At 31.4% G+C, this 23454-nt stretch overlaps 1 protein-coding gene across 2 annotated transcripts in view; it reads left to right on the top strand.

Annotated features, from left to right (window-relative positions):
* Window positions 1–23454, top strand: part of Pgant9 (polypeptide N-acetylgalactosaminyltransferase 9) — a 157690-nt gene that overhangs the window by 128809 nt on the left and 5427 nt on the right. The window contains exons 5-8 of one of the 2 annotated variants that reach the window (XM_085944358.1): window positions 4426–4679; window positions 6217–6426; window positions 7653–7835; window positions 13062–13166. In XM_085944358.1, the coding sequence (XP_085800484.1) occupies window positions 4426–4679; window positions 6217–6426; window positions 7653–7835; window positions 13062–13166 (752 nt within the window). Of the gene's footprint in view, window positions 1–4425; window positions 4680–6216; window positions 6427–7652; window positions 7836–9923; window positions 10035–13061; window positions 13167–23454 lie in introns of both variants that reach the window. The other variant, XM_085944357.1, reaches the window with a different exon arrangement.

A 23454-nucleotide genomic window follows, 5' to 3' on the forward strand; every position in this document is an offset into this window, starting at 1 on the left:
TGAAAAACAGACTCGCGTATTAAAATACTATTGCAGAATACGTTCCTGCTTCCAACTGACTCAAATGACCGAATCATTAGAATGAATCGTTACCTCTAATTAAACGAAAATTTCCGAGTCACTACTGAGTGACACGATTCCCATGACGACAAATGCGCCATTTTTTATATATAAACTCTAACAACTACCTTCTCGTATATTTTTGACATTTTATATAAAAATTATGAAAAATAGTTTAGTTTAGTAGCCATTTTTGCTTCACTTTCATATTTTAGACTTTATTATACAATAAGTTTTTTTCAACGTCTTTGCTAACAGCCCGTAATCAAAAAAAAAATTACTAAACATCTTAAAATATTAAAATATATATTTTTGATGGGAAAAACAATTCCTGCAATACTTTAATGAGTATTTTAATGTTTTATTAAAGTGTATATTTTACAGTGGCGAAGGGTGGAGGTAGGCTGTTAAGATCCGCCATAAATAGTGTTCCTTAAGCTTAGTCAGTCAAACGTGTATGTTTTTATTGAAATAAGACTACAATTTACAGATGGAATTGGTTAGTTTTTAAAAATAAATTAAACCCTGCCTAAACCAAACCATAATAGTTTTTGTATATTTTGGGCGATACGACAAAATTGTGCACACTTTTTCATTCATACTTATTTGTTTTCGTTGGATTAAGAATACATATTACACATATTGTTGGATCATTTTTTTAATCCATTAAGCCATGCCTACGCCAAACTATAATAGATAAGAATTATTATTATATCTATAAAATATCCAAAGTTATGTATGATTGAATTGCATAATTTTAGATATTTTATAGATAGATGAGTATTTTTTTGACTATTATCTATTATGTCTTGGTTTCGCAGGGTTTAATTGAATTTTGAAAACTAACCAATACCATCTGTAAATTGTAGTCTTATTTCAATAAAAACATACACGTTTGACTGACAAAGTTTAGTGTGCATTATTTATGGCGGATTTCAACAGCCTACCTCCACCCTTCGCCACTGATATTTTATGTAGGTAACTTAAATAATTATAATATCTATGTAACATAATATGATAAATTATAATAGGACCACAGTATACGAAAAAGCAAAGATATGGTCCATAGCCCCCGTAGTCCGGTGCGTAAGGCGCTGACCTTTTATCTGAAGTGTGTTCGATTCCCGGTGAGGTCACAATATTTATGTAATTTTCTCGAACCCTGAGTGTTTGTGATTGTTTCGCTTACATTACTAATTAGACTAATGTTTCACTACACTGGTCATTGGGCTGCATAGCCTCTTGTAGTGTTAAAAAGAATATATATCGTCACCTCAATACCATTACTAGATAATTTGATTTTCACTGTTTTTGAGATAGCTATAGAATATGATTTTACATTTCCTTCTCTACAAAATGATACTATTAGGTAAGTCAGAAGTTAATGAGTACTGTATTAATTTTGTGTTTGAAAATATTAGATAACTTTGAATCCATAAATGCATTAAATACATAAAATAATATATCTACAATATTTTTTCATACAATTGTACATTCTTTAATTGTTCTCATTTAGACATGCACAAATTTTTATTTTAAATAATAATTATTGCCGAAATTTATGTTAATCAAGTAAAGTTTAAATTTCATTTTCCCAACAATGACCAAATCAGATTTATCTAGTTGTAGTATTGAGGTAGATATGTATATTTTATATATATATATATATTTATTTTTTTAAATGTGGTATGTAGATTCTGCAGTTTTTTTATATATAACAGAATAAACAGACAATCATTTAAAAAAAAACTAATTTTTCAGCATTTCTATCATGGAAATAGTCAAAACGCCAATCATAGGGCAACTATTTCAAAATCAATGAAAGACATGTAGATTTTATTATCTAATCTAATATATAAAAATTAATATTTGTTTGTTTGTTTGTTTGTTCGTATTGTATGCACTGCCATACCGTTCATCCGATTGCGATAAAACTGTGTTAACTTATTGCTTGCACTTCCGGGAACAGTATAGGCTATATCTTATATATAAAAATGAATGTCTGTCTGTCTGTATGCCTGTTTGTTTGTCTCTCTTTCTGTCTGTCCCGTATGCGTTCCTATACCATTCATCCGATTGCAATAAAACTTTCGTCAATAATTGTGCCAAAACCCGCAAAGGTTTCTGAATTAGATAACCATCTCCTTCTTCTTCTATTTTGTCTTCTTCTATTTGCAATGAAACTTTGGTGAGTTATCGTGCGCATGGCCACGAAGATTTCTGAATTAGAAAATCATCTTCTTCTATTCGTATGCGTTCCTATAACATTCATCCGATTGCGATGAAACTTTTGTCAGTGTTTGTGCGCACACCTGCGAAGGTTTCTAAATTAGTATTATATAAAATACAACGTTTATTGTTTGTTTGTTCCATGCAATTTAGATTTTTTTTACGATATATTAATAACATTAATAACGTTTGAATATTTTAGATTCGATTTTAATTTAGTGGTCTTTTGTTTGACCTTTACTCCTATTAGAATTATTTTTATATTGCCATATTGTATAACACAGATATTTTAATATTAAAAAAATAATTAGGTACCTCTTATTTTTTAAATATCTAAGATAAATATAACCACGAAGCGACCCTGTGCGAAGCCGGGTACTTCAGCTAGTTAGTATATAATATATTGATTGTAATATAAATGTTTATACATAGATACTATGTAAAAACTGCCTAACTATCACATTTTCATCCGCATTTTTAAACATACTTGTTAAAATTTTACGATCATTTAGTTGTACACGACACATAAACCTTATATCGTTTTTTGTTATTATTATGATATTTACTATAAAAAAGAAAAATAAAAAGCTCTTTATAGCTGACGTCATCAAAGTCAGGATATGATCGTTACTATGATGACCACCGCGTAAGCCTTAATCCCCACCCCCTCCCCATCTCTATATACTTTATTTTTATCACAAGGTTTTGCGAAGTTAATACCTTAAACACTCACCCCTCCCTAATGTTTATTTTGCCAGTTTTTTTACATTTACGATTAAGGCTTTCCGGCATTTTAGTGCCCACCTTCTGTTTCGATGATCTTGCGCGTTTTTTTTTATTCGCGTTGCAGAAAAAATTACTTTATTTTTATTACATTTTTTCGGGCGGTGCGTGTCCGCGCTGCAAATTGGGGACGCCACTGTGATAAATTATTTATTACTGTGTTTTTTTTACGCGTGGTCCTTTTAATGTCTAAAAGGGTGTAAAGGTTGTAAAGTTAATCACATTTTTTTGTAAGATTTTATTTTGGATTTATGCGGCCATACGGAATATTTATGGGAGAGATTAAAACTGAGGCAATGAAAGCATGCCACTTTAAAATTTTATAAATGTAATTTACCCCACCACTTATACCTAATTAAGCTAAATTTAAAAAAAAATACTTGTAGAAGGTGTATTTATCACACTTAAAATAATCTATTATTTATTGCAACTAAGCATGTAAATTTTCTAGTATTTCTTCGTAACCGGGTAATTGAGTATTTCTAACCGGTTACTAAATCAATCTGTTTTTTTTTGCAATAATATAAATCTTTATGGATTTTTTTTAATTCTCCTACAAGTTTCCGCATAAATAGCAATACTAGTAGTGATAAGACATCAAATTGAATGCAGTATAAAGAGGTATTTGCTAACATTAATTTTGAAAATATTAATAAAGCCTGAATATACTTTATGTTTCGACTATTTATTTTAATTGCTCCATGTACTATCAAAATATGGTAAGTATATACAGTGAAAAAATTCCTGAATTTTACAAAAGGTGTTTTAACTTTAGGTCCAAATATCTCAGGTTCCATTTTGATAGACTTGATCCATATAATGGATCAATAATTATTATTGTGAACCACCCATATATTATAACTCATGTGTCTTTTTCATATTTCAATAAAATTGTTATCTTCTACGGCGGTGTGCAGGTAGTTGACAACCAACTAAGTATATCATCTGGAATATAAACTATAAACGTAATAAATAACTAGAATAATGAACATTGTTTATTTTACTTTTAGCTGATTACTACACAAAAGTTTTTATATATTTCAGGTTAACCAGTTATTCGATTATTGTACTATCATCACTAATTGTGACTGTGCGAGCAAGACGATTTATCTTCCTTATTTCTTCGCTTCTCTCAGATTTCAGCAAACCTGTCTAATAGACTATTAGTGTTGTCTTACTTCTGAGAAGGACTCAGACATATTACCATTTCCTTAGGTTCTCTTTTATATGTCAGTACAACCAAAATATTTTACCATTAAACTCCGACTTTACCTTTCCGAAACTATACTGTGGTAGATAGATAATATATAAAATTATTAATTATTACTAATATCAATTGTTTTTTTTAATTAGGTTGGCTTGAACCCCTCCTCGACAGAATTGCCAGAGATCCCACAACCGTGGTATGTCCAGTAATTGACGTCATCGATGATACAACTCTTCAGTACCACTGGAGGGGTAGTGGCACCGTGAACGTAGGAGGTTTTGACTGGAATCTCCAGTTCAACTGGCACCCGGTGCCGGATAGAGAGAAGAAAAGGCATACCAGCAGTGCAGAACCTGTGTGGAGTCCGACGATGGCCGGAGGACTGTTTTCTATTGATAAGGTAAGTATCTTGCGATACCATTGTATGTATAGTATGAGCCCCAAGACTAGAAGCTTTGTCAGACCCCCTACCTATCGCAAAGGCAGTGTGACGCTCTACAGTAGTGTTTTCCAAATGGCGTTCACGGTAAAATTAAGGGAGTATTTTTAATAATTACATCCACTTGAATTATGGAGTTCTTAAGTAATGATACAATTAAAAGTCTCACCGCACAACCACATAGGTAATTAAAAATATAACAATTATTAAAGGAAAATAGGCGACTTTTTTACTATTAGAGAAAATTTTTGATGTGTGTTTATCTCACTTAATTGGTCGACTTACCACGCCGGGTCCCTCATTAACCCGGGTCCATAGGTTAGAGCCCTGTCAGTCGCTCTTGTGGGGGCCATGATAGTAGGTATACGTTTATTGTTAGATATTATATAGTCAATTTAAAAAATGGAACATTGGTTTTTTGTTCAATATATATTTGATCCAGTCCATGAACGCAATGGGTTTGGTGAGTGGCTAAAAACCATTGTCTCTATCACTTCCACCATGTGAAAACCCATAATATGCTCGGCTAAGGAAGAATAAATTAATAAATTACCTTTGCTTCAAAATAGTTTAGTAAAATTGGTCTAATCCTGTAAATGTCGTATGATGAAACCGGTCATGGAGTTGTAATAAAATCTTTGTTTTAATATCATTTCTTTCTCGCAGAAAACAGTTAAACAGTGTGCATAACGCATAGAGATGACAAAAGGCGAAATCCGGTTACAAAAAAATACTCAAATCAAAACTTAAACCAATGAGAATTTAATTTAAAATATAAATAAAAAATACTGCATACATAAGTTGGACAAAATAAGAATACATTTTAAAATACTAATTAATTTATCATTATTTTTGCTACACGCTGATTGGGTTTTTAATTTATTCTGAATCTAAATTCTAATAGATGTAAGTTTTGTACTATTCCATTTGAGTCGTTTTTTGCAACCCGGGTTTCGCCTTTGGGCATCTTCAGGCGCTGCTTATACTCACCCAAGGCAAACACACACTGACAACGAACACTCTTAACTCTAACTTATATAATAAATCAATACAGTAAAGTAGGTAAAAACTCCATTACCTACCTATCAAGTCAAGGGTCACAATAAAAAACATAAGAAACAAATTATTATTATACATTCGCCGAGTCTATAATATCCTTGATCAAAGTCAGACACACATTAAAAAATAGCTTTAGAAACAGATGCTTTGCAACTTTGAAAATGGGGTTTTTTTTTTTAATTGATACGTGTATATCACTTAAGATGAATTTTAACTCCTCCTGAATAAGAATTTATCAAATCGTTAGAATCCAATAAGGACTCGTAAAACACAATTTAAACTACTTTATAGCGGAGTGGGTTTTTTATATGTAAAGGTTTACCTGGTATACTTGCGGTAGGTATATAAATTTATTAGACGATAAAAACACGGCTAAAAAATGTACTAAACATAATACTATATTTTCTCTTGATATATCTAAATATCTGCCTTTTTCTAGAATTTCTTCGAAAAACTTGGAACATACGATAGCGGTTTCGACATATGGGGCGGAGAGAATTTGGAGCTCTCTTTCAAGACATGGATGTGCGGCGGTACCCTGGAGATAGTTCCCTGCTCACACGTCGGCCACATCTTCAGGAAGAGGTCCCCATACAAGTGGCGCAAGGGAATTAACGTTCTCAAGAGAAATTCGGTCAGACTCTCAGAGGTATAGTGTAACATATACACATATTAAATACAGCATAGATTGCTGAGTAGTTGAGGAAAATTTTGATTTTATTTATTTGTTTGACTTACTAGAATTCTCCATTGTATTCATAGTAAATGTTTTTATTCATATCAATATCTACCAATAGAAAAACTTTTCCAAATATTTTATTTTAATTTGGTGACGCACGATTAATATTGATTTTCAAAGTTAGACACAGTTTTAAATTAAAATCTAACATCTTCAGGAAATTTTAATTACAGTCAATTCTTTAAGAACGCAAAATATTTATACATATACTGTGCAATTCAAGTATCATCTGCATTAGCATATTGTATTATAAATAATGGGCTTTTTGTCGAATTCACAAATGCTAAAATCCCGTAATGCCTTATTCTGGAAAGCCAAAATCACGAATGTGAAAATGTCGAATGCCGAAATCTCGAAAAGTTTATTTCATATTATTATATTAAATACTCTTTAAATATATAAATAATAACGTCAAATTAGGTAAACGTTTAGTGGCACAATTAACATCAGTATTACCTCTACAATCTGGTGTGGATCCTGGCCTTCTTCCAGAGAGTTTTTGTTAACGAGAAATCCTCATTAGCTATCCACTCAACACAATGATATTACATAATTGACTCAACATAATAATATATTGTATTAGGTCCATTCTGCGTATGTAACCGTGTCCGGAAATATGTCCGTATGCAGTTCGGCGTATCACACTTCACCGTGAAATATTGTATCGGAAATATATGGTCGTATATTAAAGACCGTCCAATGGGTCGTATAGCACTGAGATAAAATTCATGTCTAAATAAAACACGGTTCTTGTCGGTTTACAGGAAGCCAGCGGCAAATAAATTTTGAATATAGCCAATATACTGGATTATTTGTTAGGTAAGATTAAGTCAGGTTAGGTTAGGATCTAATAAAATTGGAACATTATTGTCTGCAATGCTCCACGAACAACGCGTAATTTTTTCATCTCTTTCCGATAAGATAGCTCATGACGAACTGTGCTACTGTGAAATGTAATACGTACAATTTACTTGTAACGTTATGTAACCATATATATATTGAAAAAATAGCACATGGATTTAATAAAAGCAGTATTTGGAATTCTGAAACTATACCACTTTTTTAATAAAGTTCAAATCAGCATAAGTAAATTTAAAATATTATAAATTGACAATCTCTCTCTCTCATAATCAAAGGTCTGGCTTGACGACTACGCCAAATACTATTACCAGCGTATTGGCAACGACAAAGGCGACTTCGGAGACGTCTCCGAGCGACGAACGCTGAGGAAGAAACTTGGATGCAAATCCTTCGACTGGTATCTTAAACACATCTACCCTGAACTCTTCATTCCTGGAGAGGCAGTCGCCAATGGAGAGGTGAGTTATCGAACCATTTTTGTCATAATTATAACTAATACTAACAATTCTTTAACATTGATTTATTTATTACAGCATTAAACAAAACAAATATCTAATAATTATTTCCAGTATTTTTATTGTTTATTTTTGTTATATTGATATAACGGTTTTGAAATTTGTTACATATTTTTTTTTCTCAAATTTTAATTTTCATTTTATAGACTTGAATACCGAACCAATCTATATGTGAATTTTATTGTTTTTTAAGGATGTTTTTTTTTTTTTTTTTTTTACTTTTAACCACTGCCGGAAATGATTGCCTCGTATCGAAAAATTTCCATCATTTTTTGCTGTATTCAAATTTACACAAAGCGATTTTTTTCAGTAATACAACAACCACTTTTCGCGTCAAAGCCTTTTCATATTTGTAACGCTTTCATCCGTTACAAACAGAAATTCCATTGTGAAATATACTTTCCCCCATAAAGAAAACAGATTTTTTCTAAAGAATATTTTCCATTTAAATGCGTATTATTTTTCTCGCCACAGGTTTCTTACGCCTTTAAATGATTCCTTTACATTTCTCGATTGAACAAATGATTTTTGTTACTTTGCGCAGCTCACAAGATGTGGGGTGTATGTAAAATGGCTTTTTTCTCTACTCTGTAAGAATTTTTATCATTAATTTTCAATTTAAATTTCTTTAACAGTAGTAATACCGTGAAAATGGAAACATTACATAGAAAAGCGTTATATATTACTTATTTAATTAATTTATTCTGAGCTTTATTAAACCTAAAGCAATTGCTGAAATATTTTTATATTACAATGCGATTTTACAATAAAATTTACTTACACTACATCAAACCGATTATTTAAAAATGTTTTTCTTTTTTTGATCGTTATATTTCAATACTATTGTATAATGATTAAAAAACTAAATTATCGATGTAAACACAAAAAATATCACTTAAAGTGTAAGTTTACACAAACGAATTGGTTAATTTCGAATTGACTTCAATTCATTCAAATGTTCATACTATATTTCTATAGTATACGTTATGTCCAATACAATGTTGCTGCTTGATTTATTAACCTCTGTCACGCAATTAGAGTATTGTCATTTTTGGTTTATACTAATATATGTGTTGTTCTGGTAAAATTACGTATATCTAAAATATAAACTTTACAATAGAGCATTTATTTTTATTTAAGCTACTTTGATATGATGTAATTGTTTAGTATTCAACATTGTATATGTGTAGTAATAACCTTAATAAAATATACGTCAGTTTCAGTACACTTAAGTTTCAAATACATTATAATCACGTCACGCACTGTCACATGCTGGTACGGCGACAAATTTAGACTATGATTTCGTCATTCCGCTGAATATTTTGAATGATCACTATCTCTATAAATTTAATGATGGAGAGTGCCAACTCTAATGTATTAGTATTTTGAATTATTATTCATTATTCATGCCAATTTTAATTCATTTTAACAGTTTCTACGCGTGCATCCATTGCATCCATAGATAATATTTTGAACAGAACCTAAGCTGCAGGTAGATAATAGATAATTATTTCATAGAAAATTCATAGAGAAAACCACTAAAAACAAAGAACACGTGATTTTGACATTAGTCGAATTCATTGAGTCATGCCGGGGTGTCGATGATCCGCAGTACGCGTGAGGTGACCTCATTGTTATTCTGGTGATTTCGGCAGATTTTGTCAACTGACAATGTGCGTTTAAAGGCTCAAAATGTGCTACGGGATGGGAGCATCAGTCTGATAACATTTTAAATACCAAGAAAAACGACATTACACATTTTTTTCCGTAGCGGCAGTTTACCGTGATATCACGTGACAGCACATATCGTGATCATAGTGTATTTGAGCCTTTAATGTGAAATTAGTAATTTTGAACATTATTATAAATAATTATTAATTTAATTTTTGAAAGACATCGTCTAAAATGTTTTATATCCGACACATACTTTATATAACTTATATGTAATAATACGTATACCGCATATACCTATATGATATAATATATCCTGTATAATCAATGTACTGTTACTTATACTAATATGCCAACTAGTTCCGGAATCTTGGAATGGGAGGAAAGATTTGCCTGGACTCCCCAATGCGCAAGACTGACCTTCACAAGCCAGCTGGACTGTATCCGTGCCATCGGCAGGGCGGCAACCAGGTACTCTTCTTGGATGACGATCCAGGACTTGGAGCTCCTCACCTGTGGATGATAATGCAGCAAAATACCCAATTCAAATGTTCCTAATATCTTTTACCCTATTTTCCAATATTGCTTGTTATAGTTCAATGGGATGATATTATATTATTGTTATATTTTTCATAGTTATTCTTGTTTTTTTTTTATGTTTACAACAAATATTATTTTTCTTTGTCTCTTAATTGTCGTTTTTTATAATATACTGAATAATATAGTAGTACTTAATCTACATATTTTTATAATGATCAGCAATTTTGTAAACCCGCTAAGGCCGTAGGGCTCCGAACCCCCATAGCCCCCAGGAAACTAAAAAATATTTATTGAACTTCAAAAACCTATTAAGAAAATAATTATTTAGTTTGAAGGTGACTAAATTGGTAAAACATTGGTCAGAATCCGATGGATGAGGGCTCGAGTTCCTCTCGGCACCATATTTTTTTCAAGATCTTTTCTTATAGGTATTGTATCTATATATTTGTTATAATATATTTAATTGCTCTTCAATGTCTCCACCCCTTACCAATATCTATCCAGCAAATAAGATAAAAAAAACATTTCTACAGCTATTTATACAACTGTAAACCGCCCAAATTATCGTTAAATTATCTGAATTAATTAGTATACACATAATTTATGTGTTTTAAATAAAATAACGTCTTTCCATCCACTGAAGGGTTTTTTTTTAATTTTACATTTTCATGCTTGCCTTTTTGAATTGCAAAACAATGAATGATATACATATATTTATATCACTTCGATTGTTTTCATGTAATTGCTAGAATATTGCCGTTCTTAATATACTAAAAATAAATAATAGGTATATAATATATTTCATAAAAAATGTAAGTTTGTTTACATTGGTGCAAAAAGTCGCATTTTCCTAAAATTAAATATACAATAATAATTTGAACTTTTACTTATGGCTACTTACGAAAAAAAGTTCGTCAAATCACCCCAAAACCATCATCCTTTACCCACTGCGAGAGCTTTTAGATCCTGCCATTTGGCATCGTTCGTCGTCAGGCTTTACGCCTTTTGTTTTCCTATGATTGCTGTTTTCCCGGCAATTTTCATCCAAAGAGGTTTTCCAAAATACATCAAGTATAATTTAAAAGCAAAACTTCTGTCACGTATCACACACTGCATGAAAGAAGAGTTTCAATAAACTCTCGTCAGTGCACGTGGGCGCGATTCCCGAGATACACAGATTCGAGTCCTGCTGGGTGTTCGTATTTTTTAATAAAAAGATTTTTTCTATTGGTTATATATTTCTCAGAAGTGTTTTCAAATGATCTATGTTCAATACAAATAATGTTACATTCTTAAGTCTTGTGAATTAAAAAAATAGTTTATTTAATGTATCATTAAATGTTTAATTGCATATAAGCAATATAGAATAATGATTATTTTATGCTTAGCACAACAGTTAACCAAGTAAATTGTATTATTCTTGAATTTTTTGAAATCCGAATGAAATGGAGTTTTAGGTATTACCATTTTTATTTTGATATACACGTCAATTAACAATGTATCTCAAATTAAACGAAACTGGTCGTGATCGTTATTAAATAATGTGGATTAAGTACATATTATATTAATTATTATAATACTTTCTATCAAATTATTAAAGTGACATGCCATATATTTAAATATGTCAAATAAATTGATAAAACTCTTTCAAACACCGAATCTCATCGATCAGAAAGAATTTTTAAATTAATATTTCGTTTGTCTGTTAAGATGAATATTAAATACTCAACACATACGTAGATTTTCCAGTGTATAGAATTTTACCAAATATTTTTAACTATATTAACTATAATATTATTATTTATTTATTTATTATAGCACCAGATGCATCGCAGTGCAAGCCTTTTTGTGAATGTTTATTATAATTTGCTTTGAATGTCCAGCTTTAATATTGCATTTCGTGCACTGTACGTTTCATTTTATAAATGTTTGTGATTAACCATTTAATGTTAATGTCTTTTCGACAGAATTTTTGTATCATAAGTTTATATTTTCAGCATGCAGATTGAAAACTATTTAATACCTAATTCAGATGATTTCTTAATTTTCAGCATTTTCACATTAATTATACTAAGTACATATTTACTCAATGTATAATTCCATGTACGAAAGGAAAAGAGAAATAAGTCTCAAATTAATACCTTTTAGAAGAGTCAACATTCCATTTTGGACCACTTTAATATTATAATCATTTCTATATTTTACATTTAAAATATACATAACGTCACCTTACTATTAAGACCTCGTAAGTCCGATATTATGGAAAAATGTAGCTTGTTCGACAAAATGTCTCGGTTCTCTAGACTAGTATACTGTCCATCTATCGACAAATTTTAAAAACTCGTAGGTTTCGTGGTTTTAAACATGGAATTAAAACCTTGTATTTAACAACCAGTGTTAGCAGATTCATCGATTAAAGAGGTGTTTAAAATATTATATCCTTCCCCTCAACATTCTTCTGAAACAGACTTACGAGGTTTTAATAGTAAGGTGACGCAATACACCTCTTATGATTAATTTGGCATACTTATTTCCTCTTTCCTTTCGCACATAGAATTATAAAAATGCATGTGAAATGAAACGCATGTATATGTATAACATTATACGCCGAACTGTGTTTTAATACGTTTTTATAGTACACATTATGTATTAAGAATACAATGAAAATTACTATATACGTCGATATCATCTCTATTTATTAGTCTGAAGAAGTTGTCGTACTTATTGACATCGATATACAAAACAACTACTATGTCATTGGTTCATCTCTGGCCAATAAAATAAGTCAATTATTAATACATTATATTCCTGTTTAAATTTATTATTTTCGACTGGTACAAATCGCTTGGGTCCGATTTCAGTCGCCAAGCCTACCACACGTATAATCTCACTTTGCACTTACACCACGCTCTTAAATTTTCTCTTCCCCATGTATTCTTCAAATGGTGGAAACATCAGATCGCGCACATAGTATCTGACCAGTGCCTCGACTCTCCGTGCAAACCTGAAGATATTCACAAGCCGGCAGGTCTTTGGCCATGTCACAGGCAAGGTGGCAATCAGGTGAGTCAGGAAGACCAAGCTCATCTGCTTTTAGAAGTTGTCGGCGTATGACTTCTGCTGTGATGGTTCACGCAAATGCACTGTGGTGAAGGTTTATATAAACTGGTGATGGATTGTTAATTTATAACTTAACTATTTCACCTATATAATTTACCTCTTTATCGGCCGTCTTCAAGGAATATGTCCGGTACCACATTAGTAAATATGAAATTCATATAAGTATAAAATTTCGTTCATCTTCAGCAATAATAGTATTATTACATACATCAAAACGTATTCAAAGTGATGCACTCAAGACACTACTGTCCAACAACAAGATCTCTTCGATAACCGGAAGTCACTGTAGTCGCATATGGAAGACTTTTCAGTGACGTACCTGTCATGGCGGCAACGCGTGTTTAAATAATATATCAGATCTCTTTTTAGATGTGACTCCTTTTCTTCTTCGCAATAAACCAAAATTTTACTAATAATAATTTTAATATCACTCCTGATCGTTTTATATAATATATTTTTATTAAAAAAGCGTCAAATTACGTACGTTGATAGATCCGTACACAAAGGAAGCGTAAAATGGAATGCTAAATTTAGGGGCATTCTTCATATTCCGCATATAAGTGAACATAGATTCTAAAATAATTACTAAAATAATAATTAGCATCTCTTTGACTCATTATAACATCACTAATTGCTAGGTATCTAGTTTAGTAAATATTTTCGTGAAATTTCCGGGTGCCTACTAATGAAAATGGTGTATTATAATTACTATTTACTCAGCATAGAATGTGGTTTTGGGTGACGATGGCATTTTGAAATGTTTTTTTTTTCTTAATAATTGGTCAATATTCTGAAAACAATTTTGTAATTGTGAATTCTCGAAATTCATAAAATATTTACTGCCAAAGTCACAAAGACGCATCTTAAAAAAATATTAAATTATATTAAGAATTTGTTACTCATAATTAATTACAATTTTATGATATTATAAAACGTTATTGAGACTTATTAATTTCAAAATTCCAATAAGATCCTATATACAAGAAGCATTTTTATCACTACACTATTAAGAATAACATCAAATTGCTGGATGAATGTTAATTATATTTTAACTGATAACAGCTGCTTTGAACTATTGTGTAAAAATTGGTTTGAGTGACCCAGGCTTAATATTGTTTTAACTCAACAACATGTCATGCAGTGAAACTGGTGTTACTAGTAGCAGTAAAACAATCAAAGAAAAATCGACATGTCGGTGTATTGAGTATTGTAACAACCTTACCAGGGATCGAACCTGAAGCCACCGGATGACAATCGAGTGCCTTACGCATTCGGCTACGAATGCCTTTTAATATCTTCAGGCTTTATGGTATTAATTACAATATTTTTAAAATATTGCACTGATAATACTCGTATTGTAGATCTCTTATATTATACTATGGTATAAAACCGTAATCCACATAATAATAAAAAAACAATCTTGAATAATTACAATTTAAATTAAATTTTATTCAATTAACCTTTGTTGAAATTATAACATTATTTTATATAGTGTCAAAACGGTATTATTCTAATTATTTATATTTTATTTTATAATTTAATATTTAATTCATTTACTATGCAATATTTGGTTATAATATATTTTCTCAGAAAGTGTTTTTCAAAATTATGTATGTTCAATAATTAGAATAGTACATTCTTAAAAATCTTGTGAACTATTCGTTGAATATAAGAAATAGTTAATTATAAATTATTAGCAAGTTCAAGTAAGTTACATCATAAAAAAATATTGTAGAAATCCACGACGTCGGTTAGTAATTGAAGTATATACTTTGATTAAATAAACAAAAACCGATTGCCAAAGTAGCTTGATTTAGAAATACGCTGATGAGTGGGTATTAAAAAGGCCAATAGTTAAAATTTGTCGCAATTAGTACGTCTCCTTGTAGCATAGAGGTAATGCACAGACGGGGCGTAAACCCATGAGATGCAGGGTTCGATCCTTGCCGGGGTGGCTTACTTTTTTCAAAAAGATTTTTTCTATTGGTTATAATATATTTTCTCAGAAAGTTTTTTTCAAAATTATGCATGTTCAATAATTGCCTGTGTTGGCCGAGCGGTAACGTGTCGGCTTATAATGTCGTGAGTGTCGTATTCGAATCCCGGGTTTGAAAAATTCACACATTTTAATCTAATAGCGGTTTACTAAACATTCATTCCTCGTAAATCGTTTTGCAATCATATAAAATGTAAGCGCCCAGTGCGGAGTAATAGACGAAAATATTATGTTCCTCGCGTATATTTGAAGGCCTCATCTCGTTGATTAAACTGAAATCATTAATACAGAGACAACGTCGGCGATTCGTATGTGAATTGATATTATTTACCACAATGCCTGTTCAAGTTCAAATGCGAATAACGTTTGCCGTACTCTTAATGATTTCAGAATACGCTATTTTAGTAGAGTATGGTTGTAAAGTCATGAAAATATACATTTTCGATTTGCACCTGTATTCAAATTTAGATACATTAAAAAAATCTTTCTTTTATTCAACGAATAGTGCAAAATATTTGAGATGTAACATTATATTTATTAAAGATACATCATTTTAAAACATCTCATGCATAAACCCACTAGAAATAATTACAAGATAAAAAGAACTTTTTATATACCACGTTTTTAAATTTTCTGTTATCATATTATAAACTTGACAATTCTATATTGTATTAATAAATATAGAATACTGAAATGTCATTTTGACATTTCATATTGATTTACATAGTAACGCACGTATATATTAGTACTTTAGTTGCTAGGACCTTCCTTCTTCTTAAATAAATTTCCATACAAAACAGAATTAACTGAAAATGAATTCAATTCTGCATAACGATGGCTAAAAGTATTAAAAGAATGAATTGGCGTTGTGTTCTGACATATTCTAAATGTTTCAAATGTCGCTAGGACCCACTTAGTAAATATTACTTTTAACGATTTTTTTTCCGAAACATACAAAACAGAATTAACTGAAAATGAATTCAATTCTGCTTAAACATGGCCAAAAATATTAAAAAATGCATTCCCGCCGTGTTCTGATATATTCTAAAAGTTTAAAATGTCTAGCTGGTCATTGGATAAATAAGAAAAAATCTGTAGGGGACAATCAAGAATACGAGCTAATAAAAACATGGTAAAATGAGAAAAAAATACGACACGCAACGGTGCTTGAGCCTGTTACCGCTGGATTTGCGCCAGTGTGCTTTTCCAATTAAACTACGGCCATCCTACTTAATTTCGACGAATTTAACTGCGATTTTTTTCTAGTTGGTATAGACATGAGATGTTTTCGAATTATGTACCAACATTTATTTTATTATGTCAGTTTACGAAAGAATTAAAGGTTCTTGTCGGTTTACAGGTCGGTTTACAGCGGCAAACAAATTTTGAAAATAGCCGATATACTGGATTATTTGTTAGGTTAGGTTAGGTTTTCATTCTTGAATTCATGAATTTTGCCAAAATCGGCTATAAAAATTTGCGCGGTTCCCGCCTGGCTTCCTGGAAACCGACTTGTACCGAATTAAATTTTTCATGAGTAAGGGTCAAATGTTATTTACAAAGGCCCTTTGCCGCGTCCACTAGTAAAGCAATATACCAGAACCCTAAAGTTTAAGATATTCTTGATGATACTAACTACCACTCCATCACCCTTGCAATACGTTACGATGCGTAGCTGTTGTTAATGGCCATAAGTGTAAGCTCACATAATGCCGATAGGGACCGTATCAGACATGCGAGAGATGTCCCTTGAAAATATAAAATGTCAACATAAAAGCGTGAAGTTTTACGATGTAATGGACACGGGCCGTAAAATCCCTAAGTGCGGTCTCGTAAACTAAGGCCTCTGAAATTACTATTATTATCATTGTGCGTGGGCCTATGGGCAACTTCTGTTTCGTCTTTAGAAAAAAGGTGATGTCACCTCCGTGATCATTTCTACCATTGTCGCTGCTATCTAGTCCTGCATAAATTGCTCCAAGAAAACATGCCATATTGCAGAATAACCTGTAAAAACTAAAAAAACGTCAATCCCTGTTTTTAAACAAAATTGTGTTTGCTATTGATTGCCTGAGTGATATTAAATATCAGCATTAAGCCTTGTATTCACTATCTAGGGCAGTGTTTTCCAAAGTGTGGTACGCGTACCCCCTGGAGGACGAAAAGAGTTTGGTGGGGATACGCTTTTTCAGGATTTGTAGACATTTGCACGTTTGCACGCAGCATAGTGCAGCATTTCTACGTGACGCGGGATATGTTGCATGTTCTCGCTTCGCAAGCGAGCGCACGAGCCGCGCGTCTGTCCCGACTCAAAAAATAATAATAAACCAAACTGTAGACAGTGGCAGTTTTAGGTAAGTGAATACCCGAGACTCTGATTGGTTTGGAGGCCAAATTGTAAGGCCACAAATTGGAGGCCTGTTTTGTAAACTACTATTGCGTGTTAAAAATGTTTCCAGGATATTTTTACATTTTACCTTTTTTCAAATATATATTTACTTAGGTGCCTACCTACTGATAAAAAGATTGCATCATCTCCTTCGTTTCACTGTCCTTAGAACTTAAAATAATTTTATACCTATTATCATTTTGTAAATCATATGATTGTATTCGAAAACCAATAGACACACTTCGCCATGCGTATATTATGAATTCTCACAGTACCTATCTATATTGTTTAAATATAAACAAGTATGTATATAATATATTTGAGACTATACGATAAAAGTGAAAAAAAGGTCTTCCATAATGACTATTTTATCTTTATCCTAATTTTTCACAAAATACCGTACTTTTTATCATCTATACGACCACCATATCAATATAGTACATTTTCCATCAGCTTTGTAAGTATACAATACATTTTTCATTTCCACGTGTTCCCATTTATAAATCTTATCTCGACCTTTCGTCAACATCAGCGAAATCGCTTCTTTGACAAAAATCCGAACCGATTTCATCGCGGAGATTCGATTTTTGCGCTCGGCCTAGTTTCGCGCCCTCATATTACGCCATCTACTCTTAAGTACGTCCCTTTAGTTCTGGGCTGGATTGAGGCCTTTAAATATTATATTTTACAGTAATTATTTTGTAAATACGTGTTCGCTCACAGTGTATGAACTATATCGTATGCATGTATTACAATTAAACAGTTAGTAAACAAGCCTCTTCTTCTAGGTGTGATAGGTGCAATACGTATAATTATACGGACATGAAATCAACTTGTTTTTTATTGTCAATTTCCCAATGCTTCATTTCCATTGAAAGCAATTACAATTTTTTAACTCATACAGTCAATTATTTCAGTGTATATAAACGTTGGTTTACTGTTGCCAATTTCCCAGACAGATTAATTAAATAATATGAAACAATTGATTCGATATTGATAGTATCTTTACAGTAAAACGAAATTATTGATCTTAGCAAACTTGATGCACACTTTTCGCTAAAAATATAGATATTATTTGTTCCGAATTTGAAAACAGAATATTTTGTATTCTAGATTTTTAGTTCAAATAGCTACTTATTTAGCTAGATATTTTAATTACACGTTACAATTTAAGAGACTACTTACGACTTATTTAATAGAGTAAATCAGTTTTACAACTGAAGTAAAAAGTTATTTTTACGATATTGCAGATAATACCATAATAATATTAATGTGAATGTCCTAACTTCTCTATTGCGTCCCAGTTATTCCATCTTTACACACGTATAATACAAACATACCAATTTTCATCATAATCATCATCATCAGCCTGAATCTATCCACTGCTGGATGAAGGCCTTCAAGCTGCTTCCACTTCTCTAGGTCCTGTGCGTTGCGTTGCTACGTATTTCCGCATACCTTTATCATTTCATCGATCCAGCGGCCTCTAGGTCTACCTTACGGATGTTTTGTATCTCTTGGATACCACTGTATGACTAAATTTGTCCAACTATTGTCTCTTCTTCGCGCTATGTGTCCAGCCTATCTCATCATAATAATAATACAAAATCTCATTAAACTTCTAATGCGTTTTTCACGCACGCAGATCATAATATTCGTTCAACGTGCCTACAGATAAGATTGGAACATCCCGCAACGTACTATTGAAATCTCTATAGAAATTCAATTATATACTTTCCTATTTAAACTGCTCTGATAACATAAAAAATATAATCAAAATGTATTTTTCCAATCAAATAAGAGATAGTTTATATCACAGCTTTAAATCAACATAACACACGTTTGATTAACATAGGGAAGCGTAGTATTAAAGTTAGCTTTAACGACAATATGCTAAATTAAAGCAAATGCGAGAGATATTAGTTATTACGTCAACCGACACCTCCGTATTAAATTCGTCATATTTTATGTCAAAAAGTGTCGCTTTGAAATGTTCATGGGGTTTTCGAATATCACCGCAGACTTAATTACGTTTTAATGCTAGGTAGGAATTAATTAAATATCGTTCATGAAAACTCATTCAAGTTATATTGATCCTTCAAATTGTAATATATCTATATACCCCACGCCTATATTATATGTTTTGGTGCGTATTTCTAAAGCATTTAAAACGTGCCCAACAAACGGCACACATATAAATTGTTAAGGATTGTACACAGAAGAAAATAAATATAAAATTACTCATTTCGGCTACGTTTTACCTATTTTCACTAATTTCGGGATTCTACAAAATCTACAATAAGCATTAGGACTACGTACCAGTAGCGAAGGGTGGAGGTTGGCTGTTAAAATCCGCCATACATAGTGCACATTAAACTTTGTTTTTATTCAACTAAGACTACAATTTTATTTACAGCTTACATTGATTAGTTTTTAAAAATCAAGTAAGCCCTGCCTAAACGAAACCATAATAGTTTTGGTATATATTGAGCGATACTAGAAAATTGTGCACACTTTTTCATTCATACTTATTTGTTTTCGTATTATTAAGAATACATAATATAGTACGTCATATTGTTGGTTCATTTTTTTATATATTCATTAAGCCCTGCCTAAACCAATATATAATAGATAAAAATATTATTCTATCTATAAAATATTCAAAGTTATGCATGATTTAATTGCATAATTTTAGATATTTTATAGATAGACGAGTATTTTATGACTATTATCTATAATGGCTTGGTTTCGCAGGGTTTAATTAAATTTTAAAAATAACCAACACCATCTGTAAATTGTATTCTTATTTCAATGGAAACAAATACGTATGACTGACAAAGTTTAGTGTGCAATATTTATGGTGGATCTTAATAGCCTACCTCCACCCTTCGCCACTGCTACGTACTAATTCTGAAAACCCGGAATTTTAAATTCTGTCCGGCAGGACTATTCTAATAATATGTCAATTAACTTCGATATTAATAAAAAAGTGATAAATATGATATTATGTCGTATTTAGATTTTTAATTATACCGGGATTTTAACTGTCAGGCGTGATCTTTTTTAATGTTGGTCGACATGACCGCGTTTCTGGTTTAGGGCGAGATAAAGTGCGACAATTACATATTTAGAATTGAGATGCAGTGATTTTGTACGTTAATACTATTGAACAGATTATTCAATAGAAATGTAAAAGCCATCGCCAAGAACCAAAGCTCTGAAGCAGGGTAGTTTATAGCCTGACCTCCATAAAACTCAAGTAAAAAAAACGCCTCGACAATCCCAAAGATTGAAAGCACGTTAGATTAACGTGTCAAACTAAAATACATATTATTAACTATTTAAAATAGCATATTCTTTAACGCGTGTTTAAGTGTATCCCATCTTTTTCCACACTCGAGATAACCTGTTATACCACACCCAGTAGGGTAAGTCATTTCCCATTAATTTTGTATTCCCTGATTAATACTAATTTCCGGCTCAATTCAACATCATAGTGATACATAGTGAGACGCGATGTTGTGATCGATGGTACGAGCTATTTCGTACTATTTGACAGCTAGTAAAAATCGGCCAACCTAAAAATTCGTTGTTTTTCCCGTCAGATTCGCCACTATCGTTCTTCTGCGCAGGCGCAGATCAAAAAAATCTTACTGTCACATGAAAATTCAGAAGCTTCCAAACTTGTTTGATTCATGCATGCACACTTGTCAACTGCAAGAGAATACTTGTTTACCCATACATTTTCTTACTATCAATAGTAAATCCATGCACGTGTGAACGGGGTATAACAGAAAAGTTTCATTGTGTTAAGTAGTTAGAATAACCCTGTGGTATTAAAATATTTATTCACTACGTATTCAGTATTTTTAAATTAGATAAATGTAACATGTCGAACAAAATATAATATATTATATCCTAATAAATAATTATTATTAACTCCATCTCTGATATCATCTTTCATATTATATTCCGAGGTAATTTTTCCTTAAAATTTCCCCCAGATAGAAGATGAACGAGAAATCGATGAAAACTTTTTGAGGCGGTATTATGCAAAATCGCTGATTTCCATTCTGTGTAATTTGTGATTCGGACTGGCATTACGGAAACGACTCTGGATGCATAATTTGTCGGCGGATTTCGACTAACTTATTCTTATATTTTAATCTACGATATCAAGAATTCCCTGCGGCCCGCGTGTCATTTGTGTCATTTTTTTAAAAATCTACCGATTTCTTTTAGTCAAAAGAAATAACTATACAATTAATATTACGCTTTTAGACCCCATAAAGAGTCTAGGACGATTCAGCGCTGGGACAACTGGGTGCTACGCAATCGAATCAAATTCGAAAATAAATAGACGTTTGTGAATTATATGTACTATTAAAATACATGTTTCGGGTGTGTTTGTGCATAACCTGTTGACTGCAAAACGTTGAATTTACAGGAGAGTAGTTTTAAGCTTTGGATTGCCACATAAATCTCGGTTTATTTTTTACAACGTTTTTATTAGCTCGTATTCTTGTTTATCCGGTGGTTGTTTGTCCAGTACAAATCTTGCAATCAATTTTTAACTAATTTCCCGACTAGCTAGACATTTGAAACTTTTAGAATATGTCAGAACACGATGCCAATGCATTCTTTTAATACTTTTAGCCATCTTTAAGAAGAATCGAATTCATTTTCAGTTAATTCTGTTTTGTATGGAAATTTATTTAAGAAGAAGAAAGGTCCTAGCAACTAAATTACTAATATATACGTGCGTTACTATGGAAATCAAAATGAAATGTCAAAATGACATTTCAGTATTCTATATTTGTTTGTTTTTTATTTACTTCATATCAAGTAGAAGTTTGAGCATATTGAGCATAATAATTCAACAGAAAATTTAAAAACGTTGTATATAAAAAGTTTTTTTTATCTTGTAATTTATTTTGTCTAACATTGAGAAAACATTTTAAAATAAATAACTTAACTGTGATCAAACTATGATAAAGTCTTTGGTCATGTTTTGACCAAACTAACCGCTGTGTTTGTTCACATATCATCATATTATTACCATAGTGTTTTGAGAATTTAAAATGAAATATAGATATCGGATAAAACTATTACCAAATGGAAGATAATACAATAGTAACCAAATTTGTACTCTTAATATAAAATTACCAAATAAGCAGAAAGCGGTTAAGTATCAGGTTATTCCCAAATAACACCGATTTAATATTATTATTTATACTTAATTCATCATATTCTTATTTAATTGGTGGGAATTTAAATATGCACACGTAAATAATGATTTAATATGTTTAAGTTCCAACGAGAAGAGAGTTATTTTATTTTTATATAAAGCTTTAGGCATAATAATTCGTAATCCGCAATAAATACATTATGTTAAGAGCAAAATGAATTAAAACTACTAAGTATTAGATATAAACTGATTAAAATTCCTCGTCTACTTTCTGTATAAAACCGTAACGAACGTTTATTTATTTCATTCATAGTGCGGCGCCCAATTATCCTGGCGCCCAGTTGTCCCATTTCTCCCATAATGTCCGATTAGGTGCAATTAGTAAATGGTTACTTATGTTTGTTCACAGTTCTCCGTACCTTGTTATATATCGTTCAAATAGTAAATATTATACTTACTTCAAGTTAGAAAAATATTATCCAAAAAACGTGAAAATTACTAAAATGGCGACCATGTCAAAATGTAAGTACTGTAATATTTTGAATTATATCCTAATGATATATTCCATTATATTAAGTGGTCGTTTTATTTATGTTTTACGCATATATGTCATTGGTTTTACGTAATTTATTGTTAGTACACGTGTACTCATGTACAT

The sequence above is a fragment of the Rhyacophila brunnea genome, unplaced genomic scaffold (assembly GCF_057557595.1).
Source record: "Rhyacophila brunnea isolate RB1 unplaced genomic scaffold, BYU_Rbru_1.0 scaffold_17, whole genome shotgun sequence".
Classification (NCBI taxonomy): domain Eukaryota; kingdom Metazoa; phylum Arthropoda; class Insecta; order Trichoptera; family Rhyacophilidae; genus Rhyacophila; species Rhyacophila brunnea.